The 13846-nt window shown below is 45.9% G+C and overlaps 2 protein-coding genes across 2 annotated transcripts in view; one reads left to right on the top strand and one right to left on the bottom strand.

Moving 5' to 3' along the window:
* The window catches only part of LOC106567247 (semaphorin-3F), a 25073-nt gene extending 17677 nt beyond the window's left edge, over positions 1–7396 (top strand). Inside the window, exon 18 of the mRNA XM_014136309.3 lies at positions 5030–7396. Within this exon, the coding sequence (XP_013991784.1) occupies positions 5030–5530 (501 nt within the window). The 3' untranslated portion in view covers positions 5531–7396. The remainder of the gene's footprint in view (positions 1–5029) is intronic.
* On the bottom strand, positions 5702–13846 carry LOC106567248 (actin nucleation-promoting factor WAS). The gene is made up of 10 exons (XM_014136310.3): positions 13563–13846; positions 11811–11951; positions 11177–11263; positions 10943–11036; positions 9493–9528; positions 9071–9266; positions 8677–8852; positions 8040–8551; positions 7822–7930; positions 5702–7669 (listed from the first exon to the last, which is right to left on the bottom strand). The coding sequence occupies exons 1-10, from the start codon at positions 13668–13670 to the stop codon at positions 7608–7610; spliced, it is 1521 nt and encodes a 506-aa protein (XP_013991785.1). The 5' UTR covers positions 13671–13846; the 3' UTR covers positions 5702–7607.

Genomic DNA, 13846 nt, shown 5'->3' with positions numbered 1-13846 from the left:
CCCTCACTACCATAACTCTCTCTCTCTCTGTCCCCCTCACTACCATCACTCTCTCTCTCTGTCCCCCTCACTACCATCACTCTCTCTCTCCCACACTACCATAACTCTCTCTCTCTGTCCCCCTCACTACCATTACTCTCTCTCTCTCTGTCCCCCTCACTACCATAACTCTCTCTCTCTGTCCCCCTCACTACCATAACTCTCTCTCACCCTCACTACCATAACACTCTCTCTCTCCCTCACTACCATAACGCTCTCTCACCCTCACTACCATAACACTCTCTCTCCCCCTCACTACCATAACACTCTCTCCCCCTCACTACCATAACTCTCTCTCTCCCCTCACTACCATAACTCTCTCTCTCCCTCACTACCATAACTCTCTCTCTCTCTGTCCCCCTCACTACCATAACACTCTCTCTCTGTCCCCCTCACTACCATAACTCTCTCTCTCTGTCCCCCTCACTACCATAACTCTCTCTCACCCTCACTACCATAACACTCTCTCTCTGTCCCCCTCACTACCATAACTCTCTCTCTCTGTCCCCCTCACTACCATAACTCTCTCTCACCCTCACTACCATAACACTCTCTCTCTCCCCCTCACTACCATAACTCTCTCTCTCTGTCCGCCTCACTACCATAACACTCTCTCTCTGTCCCCCTCACTACCATAACACTCTCTCTCTGTCCCCCTCAATACCATAACTCTCTCTCACCCTCACTACCATAACACTCTCTCTCTGTCCCCCTCACTACCATAACTCTCTCTCTCTGTCCTCCTCACTACCATAACTCTCTCTCACCCTCACTACCATAACACTCTCTCTCTCCCTCACTACCATAACTCTCTCTCACCCTCACTACCATAACTCTCTCTCACCCTCACTACCATAACACTCTCTCTCCCCCTCACTACCATAACACTCTCTCTCCCCCTCACCACCATAACTCTCTCTCTCCCCCTCACTACCATAACTCTCTCTCTCCCTCACTACCATAACTCTCTCTCTCTCTGTCCCCCTCACTACCATAACACTCTCTCTCTGTCCCCCTCACTACCATAACTCTCTCTCTCTGTCCCCCTCACTACCATAACTCTCTCTCACCCTCACTACCATAACACTCTCTCTCTGTCCCCCTCACTACCATAACTCTCTCTCTGTCCCCCTCACTACCATAACTCTCTCTCTCCCTCACTACCATAACTCTCTCTCTCTCTGTCCCCCTCACTACCATAACACTCTCTCTCTGTCCCCCTCACTACCATAACTCTCTCTCTCTGTCCCCCTCACTACCATAACTCTCTCTCACCCTCACTACCATAACACTCTCTCTCTCTCCCTCACTACCATAACTCTCTCTCACCCTCACTACCATAACACTCTCTCTCCCCCTCACTACCATAACTCTCTCTCTCTGTCCCCCTCACTACCATAACACTCTCTCTCTGTCCCCCTCACTACCATAACTCTCTCTCTCTGTCCCCCTCACTACCATAACTCTCTCTCACCCTCACTACCATAACACTCTCTCTCTGTCCCCCTCACTACCATAACTCTCTCTCTCTGTCCCCCTCACTACCATAACTCTCTCTCACCCTCACTACCATAACACTCTCTCTCTCCCCTCACTACCATAACTCTCTCTCACCCTCACTACCATAACACTCTCTCTCCCCCTCACTACCATAACTCTCTCTCTCTGTCCCCCTCACTACCATAACACTCTCTCTCTGTCCCCCTCACTACCATAACACTCTCTCTCTGTCCCCCTCAATACCATAACTCTCTCTCACCCTCACTACCATAACACTCTCTCTCTGTCCCCCTCACTACCATAACTCTCTCTCACCCTCACTACCATAACACTCTCTCTCTCCCTCACTACCATAACTCTCTCTCTCTGTCCTCCTCACTACCATAACTCTCTCTCACCCTCACTACCATAACACTCTCTCTCCCCCTCACTACCATAACACTCTCTCTCCCCCTCACCACCATAACTCTCTCTCTCCCCCTCACTACCATAACTCTCTCTCTCCCTCACTACCATAACTCTCTCTCTCTCTGTCCCCCTCACTACCATAACTCTCTCTCACCCTCACTACCATAACACTCTCTCTCTGTCCCCCTCACTACCATAACTCTCTCTCTGTCCCCCTCACTACCATAACTCTCTCTCACCCTCACTACCATAACACTCTCTCTCTCTCCCTCACTACCATAACTCTCTCTCACCCTCACTACCATAACACTCTCTCTCCCCCTCACTACCATAACTCTCTCTCTCTGTCCCCCTCACTACCATTACTCTCTCTCTCTCTGTCCCCCTCACTACCATAACTCTCTCTCTCTGTCCCCCTCACTACCATAACTCTCTCTCACCCTCACTACCATAACACTCTCTCTCTCCCTCACTACCATAACGCTCTCTCACCCTCACTACCATAACACTCTCTCTCCCCCTCACTACCATAACACTCTCTCCCCCTCACTACCATAACTCTCTCTCCCCCCCTCACTACCATAACTCTCTCTCTAACTCACTACCATAACTCTCTCTCTCTCTCTGTCCCCCTCACTACCATAACACTCTCTCTCTGTCCCCCTCACTACCATAACTCTCTCTCTCTGTCCCCCTCACTACCATAACTCTCTCTCACCCTCACTACCATAACACTCTCTCTCTGTCCCCCTCACTACCATAACTCTCTCTCTCTGTCCTCCTCACTACCATAACTCTCTCTCACCCTCACTACCATAACACTCTCTCTCTCCCTCACTACCATAACTCTCTCTCACCCTCACTACCATAACTCTCTCTCACCCTCACTACCATAACACTCTCTCTCTCCCTCACTACCATAACTCTCTCTCACCCTCACTACCATAACTCTCTCTCACCCTCACTACCATAACACTCTCTCTCCCCCTCACCACCATAACTCTCTCTCTCTCTGTCCCCCTCACTACCATAACACTCTCTCTCTGTCCCCCTCACTACCATAACTCTCTCTCTCTGTCCCCCTCACTACCATAACTCTCTCTCACCCTCACTACCATAACACTCTCTCTCTGTCCCCCTCACTACCATAACTCTCTCTCTGTCCCCCTCACTACCATAACTCTCTCTCTCCCTCACTACCATAACTCTCTCTCTCTCTGTCCCCCTCACTACCATAACACTCTCTCTCTGTCCCCCTCACTACCATAACTCTCTCTCTCTGTCCCCCTCACTACCATAACTCTCTCTCACCCTCACTACCATAACACTCTCTCTCTCTCCCTCACTACCATAACTCTCTCTCACCCTCACTACCATAACACTCTCTCTCCCCCTCACTACCATAACTCTCTCTCTCTCTGTCCCCCTCACTACCATAACACTCTCTCTCTGTCCCCCTCACTACCATAACTCTCTCTCTCTGTCCCCCTCACTACCATAACTCTCTCTCACCCTCACTACCATAACACTCTCTCTCTGTCCCCCTCACTACCATAACTCTCTCTCTCTGTCCCCCTCACTACCATAACTCTCTCTCACCCTCACTACCATAACACTCTCTCTCTCTCCCTCACTACCATAACTCTCTCTCACCCTCACTACCATAACACTCTCTCTCCCCCTCACTACCATAACTCTCTCTCTCTGTCCCCCTCACTACCATAACACTCTCTCTCTGTCCCCCTCACTACCATAACACTCTCTCTCTGTCCCCCTCAATACCATAACTCTCTCTCACCCTCACTACCATAACACTCTCTCTCTGTCCCCCTCACTACCATAACTCTCTCTCACCCTCACTACCATAACACTCTCTCTCTCCCTCACTACCATAACTCTCTCTCTCTGTCCTCCTCACTACCATAACTCTCTCTCACCCTCACTACCATAACACTCTCTCTCCCCCTCACTACCATAACACTCTCTCTCCCCCTCACCACCATAACTCTCTCTCTCCCCCTCACTACCATAACTCTCTCTCTCCCTCACTACCATAACTCTCTCTCTCTCTGTCCCCCTCACTACCATAACTCTCTCTCACCCTCACTACCATAACACTCTCTCTCTGTCCCCCTCACTACCATAACTCTCTCTCTGTCCCCCTCACTACCATAACTCTCTCTCACCCTCACTACCATAACACTCTCTCTCTCTCCCTCACTACCATAACTCTCTCTCACCCTCACTACCATAACACTCTCTCTCCCCCTCACTACCATAACTCTCTCTCTCTGTCCCCCTCACTACCATTACTCTCTCTCTCTCTGTCCCCCTCACTACCATAACTCTCTCTCTCTGTCCCCCTCACTACCATAACTCTCTCTCACCCTCACTACCATAACACTCTCTCTCTCCCTCACTACCATAACGCTCTCTCACCCTCACTACCATAACACTCTCTCTCCCCCTCACTACCATAACACTCTCTCCCCCTCACTACCATAACTCTCTCTCCCCCCCTCACTACCATAACTCTCTCTCTAACTCACTACCATAACTCTCTCTCTCTCTCTGTCCCCCTCACTACCATAACACTCTCTCTCTGTCCCCCTCACTACCATAACTCTCTCTCTCTGTCCCCCTCACTACCATAACTCTCTCTCACCCTCACTACCATAACACTCTCTCTCTGTCCCCCTCACTACCATAACTCTCTCTCTCCCCCTCACTACCATAACTCTCTCTCACCCTCACTACCATAACACTCTCTCTCTGTCCCCCTCACTACCATAACTCTCTCTCTCTGTCCCCCTCACTACCATAACTCTCTCTCACCCTCACTACCATAACACTCTCTCTCTCTCCCTCACTACCATAACTCTCTCTCACCCTCACTACCATAACACTCTCTCTCCCCCTCACTACCATAACTCTCTCTCTCTGTCCCCCTCACTACCATAACATTCTCTCTCCCTCACTACCATAACACTCTCTCTCCCTCACTACCATAACACTCTCTCTCCCTCACTACCATAACTCTCTCTCTCCCCTCACTACCATAACTCTCTCTCTCACCCCTCAGCTCAACCGGGACAGAGAGTATCTGAAGACGCCCCACGGGATCCTTCTGAAGTCCCTCAGCCAATCGGATGCCGGGCTATACCACTGCCTGGCCACGGAGAACAACTTCAAGCACACGGTGGCCCGGGTGTTGCTGCGCATTCTGGACCGAGACATCGTGCTGGCCCTCACCTCCCCTGACAACGACCCCATGACCTCCAACAGCCCTCCCACTGGACGGGGGGGACAACATGACCCCAAGCAGCAGAGGGTCCCTCCAACCCCCCCTTTCACAGACACCCTGTCCCAGCCAGAGATCAGGCTCATCCACCAGTACTGTCAGTCCTACTGGGAGCAGCTGAGGCACAAGCAGCAACAACCCAAACGCACTTCCAGGAGACACACAGAGAGCCAGGAGCAAGAGCCTAAACGCACTTCCAGGAGACACACAGAGAGCCAGGAGCAAGAGCCTAAACGCATCAGCAGGAGACACACAGAGAACCAGGAGACCCAAGGAGGATAGAGGACTGGACTTCCAACACTAGCCAGCTAGGACACTCCTATGGTAGACTAGAGATCCATGTTTGACACCAAACATGAGTTTCATCTCTCTTTGTACATTGAATGACATGTGATACCGACCTTCACACAACCCAGTATCTCAGTATAGAAATGTAATATATCGATACGTGTATATATTTTAGGATCAAAATAGATCCATGGTTTATTAATGTTTAATGATTATGATATAAAACAATTGATAAACATTTGCCTTTGCACGCTTTAGTCGGTTGGAAATGTGTACATTTTGCTGTTCAATGTTGAGCGATAATGTTTTGGTGTGATGTACATGTATGTATGTATTTGTCTACTAATACCATATGTGATATTGTAATTGTGGTGACTCTCTTGTTCTCTCTAACACCTTTGTGACCTATGTTTGTTTGAGGACTCATAACTATACAGTATTCTTTGAATTGTGTGCGTGGACGGTGGTGGATTGAAAGGGAATTGAGGGATCTTTCAACAAAACAGATAATATCTACATGTAGAAGAATAAGATGGTAAATCCTGTGTGTGCATAATCTTTGTATTACATTATAATACTACATTCCAGCAATATGAAATTGTCACTTTTAATCGGAACAGGTATAAAGAAGACTGTGAAGAAGACCTCACCATATTTTCTAATGATATTGAGCAACATACTGTAATGTGTAGTACGGTAACATACTGTAATGTGTAGTACGGCAACATACTGTAATGTGTAGTACGGCAACATACTGTAATGTGTAGTACGGTAACATACTGTAATGTGTAGTACGGTAACATACTGTAATGTGTAGTACGGTAACATACTGTAATGTGTAGTACAGCAACATACTGTAATGTGTAGTACGGTAACATACTGTAATGTGTAGTACGGCAACATACTGTAATGTGTAGTACGGCAACATACTGTAATGTGTAGTACGGTAACATACTGTAATGTGTAGTACAGCAACATACTGTAATGTGTAGTACGGTAACATACTGTAATGTGTAGTACGGCAACATACTGTAATGTGTAGTACGGCAACATACTGTAATGTGTAGTACGGTAACATACTGTAATGTGTAGTACAGCAACATACTGTAATGTGTAGTACGGTAACATACTGTAATTGTAGTATGGCAACATACTGTAATGTGTAGTACGGCAACATACTGTAATGTGTAGTACAGCCACATACTGTAATGTGTTGTACAGCAACATACTGTAATGTGTAGTACAGCAACATACTGTAATGTGTAGTACGGTAACATACTGTAATGTGTAGTACGGCAACATACTGTAATGTGTAGTACGGTAACATACTGTAATGTGTTGTACAGCAACATACTGTAATGTGTAGTACAGCAACATACTGTAATGTGTAGTACGGTAACATACTGTAATGTGTAGTACGGCAACATACTGTAATGTGTAGTACGGCAACATACTGTAATGTGTAGTACGGCAACATACTGTAATGTGTAGTACGGTAACATACTGTAATGTGTAGTACGGCAACATACTGTAATGTGTTGTACGGCAACATACTGTAATGTGTAGTACGGTAACATACTGTAATGTGTTGTACAGCAACATACTGTAATGTGTAGTACAGCAACATACTGTAATGTGTAGTACGGTAACATACTGTAATGTGTAGTACGGTAACATACTGTAATGTGTAGTACGGTAACATACTGTAATGTGTTGTACGGTAACATACTGTAATGTGTAGTACGGTAACATACTGTAATGTGTTGTACGGTAACATACTGTAATGTGTTGTACATACTCAGCATGAGTCCTACACTGGAAACGTTTGAACGACAAATATAAAGATATGTGATCCATCAATCCTTTCTCTGTCTTACGTTCTGTTGATTTCTCTCACATTTGGGACTTTCACACAATCCTTATCTGTAGCATTCTTCTGATGTAAATCTTTGTGAGTCACCTTCCAGTCAGCAACTGATACAAAAACACCAACACAAAAGAGATTAACTGGATCAAACAGACTGTTGAGTCCATGGTTACAGAGTGGAAAATAATACAGGATGGAATGCACTTATAAGTCGTCCCACTCATCGTCATCTTCATCATCATAACCTCCTTCGTCTTCACCTTCATCTGAAACAGAAGAGAGTTATGTCTGTTATTCTGCCATTTATTTTTAGATTCATGAGGACGAACCACAATGCATTTGGTTTATTTTACACATTTGTAGATGGAATATAATACATGAATGAATGAATGATAGATTAGGATGAGAAAGTGTTTACCAGAGGAGTGGATGACTTTACTCCTCTTCTGCATGACCATCATCAGAGCTCCTACGATGCCCTCTGAGTCTGTCTCGGCAGGTGGAGGTGACTCAGGACTGTCTGTGACCTGGGACACACAAAGGTCAAAGGTCAATGATCATGTAAACTGAAATATATAGACTTCACTCTCATTGACAAAGACAATTTCTGCATTTGAATAACAAAGTTTAGTTCACGTTTTTGAGCTTCCTCCCCAGACGGATCTGATCCAGCAGAGCTCCTCTACCACCTTCTTCACATCCTCCTGTAGATGCAGGAGCAGGTGGTGGGGGACCTTTCCAGGGGCGAGGAGGAAAGTCTCCAGAGCTCTGGGATGGGGGAGGCGGGGGAGGAGGTGGAGGAGGCGCTGGGCCTCCTCGGCTGGGGGCGGATGGAGCAGGTGGATGAGGGTCAGGCATGGAGCGCTGGTGGCCAGGGGGAGGGGGAGGGGGAGGAGAAGTATAGGACACAGAGGGTGGAGGGGGTGGGAGTCCGCCTCGGCCGGTTGAGGGGGGTGGAGTTGGCAGGGCTCCACGGGATGGAGGGGGATGGGAGTGGGGTGGGCCTCGCCCTGGCTGTCCTGGGGGAGTGGGCAGGGGGCCAGTGCGACCCCCCCGTGGAGGAGTGGGGGCAGGAGAGGAGGAACAGCTGCCTGGTACGGGAGGTAGAGAACCCTGTCTACCAGGCGGAGGGTGAGGATGCCCAGGATCTATACTCCATGGGATGAAAAAATGGCAATTTATTGGATTACAAAAAGAGATTTACAGTTAGTTCTAAAAAGTGAGGAAGTTGGTAACTCTAGACCAGGAGACAGACACTCAGAATGACACGCACCAGTGTGCATGGCCTTTTTGACTGCTTCCATGCCGCCTGAGTTCTCGATGACTTGTTGGATGAGTTGGGAGGTCTCCTCATCCTTCAGCTCAGCCTCACTGATCCCAGCACAGGACAACAGCTTCTTCAGGTCAGGGTCCAGGTTATTGGGATCCCAGCCCACATGACTCACGTGTCTGAGGAGGAGAGGAGAGAGAAGGAGAGGAACATACACCTGAGTGAGTACCTTAGAAAGGTATGAGTGGCAAGCTTGGATTCTATCCTGGTTTGTAAATTAAACAAATTGAGCACAGACAATTTGATGATAGGTGTCATGTAACTACATGTGTTGTGATAGCTTATGAAGGCTTTATTTTACCACCTGCTTATAAGTGTGTGCTTAGTATCCACTCACGTAAACCCACTGGGTGCTCCAATGTCTGCTTTGGAGAGTTTACTGCCCTTCTTCTTGTCCTTCTTCTTGTCCTTTTTCCCCCTACTGACAAAGGCAGGAGCAGGCACAGGTGTGACGGAGCGGTAGCGTGAAGCCTGGATGTCTGGGTTCTGGATGTCCATGGTTGCCACAGAGGGAGAAGCGGGACTCCCAGGTCCTGGATTACAATTGACGTGTACATGTATGAAACACATTGCATGTTTACATATTGGGTCAGTTAGTATTAGTGCCTGGGGTATAACACGTACAATGGGATAAGGGATACTCGCCTTTACCTCTGTTTGTAAGTAAAACACACATATTAAGAAAAGGAAAAGGATTCTTTAGTGATTACTTCAGACACCCGCATCAAAATGTCTGTGGTATTAGTATGTCAGGCTTACCATTGGAAGGCAGGGGGCGCTGCTTCTTCTCTGAGACTGTGAGAAGGAGAAAAGAAGGGAACAGGAAACGAGAGGATGTCAGTTTAGGTAATGTCTTCTCATCTCCACCACAACGTTTTCCTTTAAAAAGCCACAGCTAACCACTATGGAACCACACCTTACAATATTTGTTCTGTTTTCCAGTATCAGAGATACACTACTGTTCAAAAATTTGGGGTCACTTAGAAATGTCCTTGTTTTTGAAAGAAAAGGAAAAAATATTGTCCATTAAAATACCATACAATTGATCAGAAATACAGTGTAGACATTGTTAATGTTGTAAATGACTATTGTAGCTGGAAACGGCAGATTGTTTATGGAATATCTACATAGGCGTACAGAGGCCCATTACCAGCAACCATCACTCCTGTGTTCCAATGGCACGTTGTGTTAGCTAAAACACCAGTCTCAACATCAACAGTGAAGAGGCGACACTGGGATGCTGGCCTTCTAGGCAGAGTTGCAAAGAAAAAGACATATCTCAGACTGGCCAATAAAAAGAGAAGATTAAGATGGGCAAAAGAACACAGATACTGGACAGAGGAACTCTGCCTAGAAGGCCAGCATCCCGGAGTCGCCTCTTCACTGTTGACGTTGAGACTGGTGTTTTGCGGGTACTATTTAATGAAGCTGCCAGTTGAGGACTTGTGAGGTGTCTGTTTCTCAAACTAGACACTCTAATGTACTTGTCCTCTTGCTCAGTTGTGCACCGGGGCCTCCCACTCCTCTTTCTATTCTGGTTAGAGCCAGTTTATGCTGTTCTGTGAAGGGAGTAGCACACAGCGTTGTACGAGATCTTCAGTTTCTTGGCAATTTCTCGCATGGAATAGCCTTCATTTCTCAGAAGAAGAATATACTGACAAGTTTCAGAAGAAAGTCTTTGTTTCTGGCCATTTTGAGCCTGTAATCGAACCCACAAATGCTGATGCTCCAAACACTCAACTAGTCTAAAGAAAGCCAGTTGTATTGCTTCTTTAATCAGAACAACAGTTTTCAGCTGTGTTAACATAACTGCAAAAGGGTTTTCTAATGATCAATTAGCCTTTTAAAATGATAAACTTGGAGTAGCTAACACAACGTGCCATTGGAACACAGGAGTGATGTTTGCTGATAATTGGCCTCTGTACGCCTATGTAGATATTCCATAATAAATCTGCCGTTTCCAGCTACAATAGTCATTTACAACATTAACAATGTCTACACTGTATTTCTGATCAATTTGATGTTATTTTAATGGACAAAAAATGTGCTTCTCTTTCAAAAACAAGGACATTTCTACGTGACCCCAAACTTTGAACAGTAGTGTATATTAGTTCAAATATGACAAACAACAACCACAAACAACAACCATTGACTACCAAATAACACAACACAATGTTTCTGTCCTGGATCCTACAACAAATGACCTGACCTTGACGGTTTCTCTGGTTTATCTTGTCTTCCACTGCACATAGGAATGTTTCAGACTCTTGTTCATTCACAAAGTTCAGCCCCACTTGGCAGTCCTGCATTGTATTGGAGTGAACTTTGACATATCTTGGCATACATTTGCAGAATGAGAAATACAAATGGACAATCACTCAACTTTGGATTTACAGTCAAGCCATCATCATGAGTATCCAGGGCATATTCATGTTTTGCTTACATCTGCAGCAAATACGTGGAAGAAGGGTCGGGGGCTGTGGTAGACCATTTGGTTATAGAGCTCCTGCTCCCAGGTCAGCTGTCCTTTCTGGGGGAAAAAACAACTGTCAGCATAACTGTAGCTTAAATGGACAGTGGACAATATTACAACTGATCCTTCAGGCTCTCAGCTCATGGTAAACTCAACAGTGGACAATATTACAACTGATCCTTCATCCTCTCAGCTCATGGTAAACTCAACAGTGGACAATATTACAGCTGATCCTTCAGGCTCTCAGCTCATGGTAAACTCAACAGCGGACAATATTACAACTGATCCTTCAGGCTCTCAGCTCATGGTAAACTCAACAGTGGACAATATTACAACTGATCCTTCAGGCTCTCAGCTCATGGTAAACTCAACAGCGGACAATATTACAACTGATCCTTCAGGCTCTCAGCTCATGGTAAACTCAACAGTGGACAATATTACAACTGATCCTTCAGGCTGTCCGCTCATGGTAAACTCAACAGCGGATCAACAAAGGATCCTTATCTAGACTGGGTTAAACTGCTAATGTAAAAATGGCTTTATAAAGAAATATGATTGATTGACATTCTCCATCATTATAGCTGACATTACATATTCTTGTTACCTTGACATCGAAGAGGCGTATGAAGTAGGAGCGACGAGGGTTGTCCTTGGTGAAGCAGGCCACCCCAGTGTGCTGCAGGCTCCAGCAGGTGGGACTATGTGGCAGGGCCATATACAGCTGCACCACAGCCGTTGCCAGGGACTACACATACACACACACACACACACACACACACACACACACACACACACACACACACACACACACACACACACACACACACACACACACACACACACACACACACACACACACACACACACGGTATGGAATTAGTTTATATGTTGGCTCCTGATAAGTGCACATCGGAAAAGTGCAATTCAAATACTGACTATAGATGATTTTACTCTGGACAGGCTGTGCTCAGGTTAAGAGCAAACATTTAGGACAATTGTAACTCATTGCATTTATCAGGAGTTGACTATACAGAGCCAAGTTCCCCGTGATACGCGCTTACAATCTGCTGCTTGGTACTCTGTTGTGGTTCGGAAAGTTATTGGGTAGTTGCCAGAGCAAACACCTGCCCCATTAATGTCATCACATTTTCTGTAGTAGGACTTTTTAGATCTTGTGTTTTGTTAAAATGATCAGCTACCACTGCAGGCTTGGGCCTACCTCAGAAACCAGGAAGTTGGAATGTGAGAAAAAAAAGCAGACTGCACATACTCATATGTGACTGAGTTTAACTGGTGCCTCTGATTCTATTACCAGAGGAAGTGGTTTACACCAGCATTTCCTGTAATTCACTCATGTCTGTTTTAAAGTCATTGCGTAGAGACTCTTGGTGTACATGCAAAATGTAATTTAATTGTTTGAATTTCTAACAATAGATTACTTTTAAAGTTACCAAATGTCCATTTTACATTAAATGCCATTGCCAATGCACTATATAAAACGTAGCAGAGCAACAGTACGGATGGTTCATTCAGTCCCTGAAAAAGATAAACAATAAGGATGAGGCTGAACCACTGGCGACCAGAAGACTGCCCAATCATATCTTACTGTATACAAAGAAGATGTAAAAACATTTTCTGTCCACGGCCTGGGGAAATTGACACACAGGGAAATTGATAAAACGTTAGAATTCACAGATATATCATAACCTGTATTTAAAGTTGATACATATTCTCTCGCTAAGTACTCTTGGCTGGCAAACGCTACCGGTGTGTCCGTGCCTTTAAAGTACACTCATAACCCCACACCAATCTGCAGTAGCACACCAACCATATAGTTTCCTATACCAAACACCCAAACACTCTCCTACATACCAAACACTCAAACACCAGTCATATTGTTTCCTACATACCAGCCATCCAAACACCAACCATCCAGTTTCCTAGTACCAATCATTCAACCAGATAGCTTCCTACACACCAACCATCCAGTTTCCTAGTACCAATCATTCAACCAGATAGCTTCCTACATACCAACCATCCAGTTTCCTAGTACCAATCATTCAACCAGATAGCTTCCTACACACCAACCATCCAGTTTCCTAGTACCAATCATTCAACCAGATAGCTTCCTACATACCAAACATCCAGTTTCCTAGTACCAATCATTCAACCAGATACCTTCCTACATACCAAACATCCAGTTTCCTAGTACCAATCATTCAACCAGATAGCTTCCTACACACCAACCATCCAGTTTCCTAGTACCAATCATTCAACCAGATAGCTTCCTACATACCAAACATCAACCAAATATACCAATCATCCCCTCCCTCCTTGATTCCCAGGAAGTACTTACAGCACACCTCCTCCCCAGGAGGTCCCCCAGCCTCTCATTCTCCTGTGGGCTCAGCAGAGCGCTGGGACTGTACCCCTGAACTCCTTTAGACTTAGGTCCCAGACTCATAGTTCCCTCTCAGAATATCCACTTAGTACCAAAGAGGAGCTGATCATTGATGTGCCTGGCTGTCCTCTTCCTCAAACAGGCACTGACTGTAAGTTAATACCAAGTTGAAATGATGCAGGCAGTTTCTCTTCTGCCTTCTACAATGTGTTATATGCACACAAAGACTCAAAGCAGGA

This window comes from Salmo salar, chromosome 13 (assembly GCF_965601325.2).
Source record: "Salmo salar chromosome 13, fSalSal1, whole genome shotgun sequence".
NCBI lineage: Eukaryota > Metazoa > Chordata > Actinopteri > Salmoniformes > Salmonidae > Salmo > Salmo salar.
Note: the sequence above shows the minus strand (reverse complement) of the source record. Positions and strands in the feature narration are given on the sequence as shown.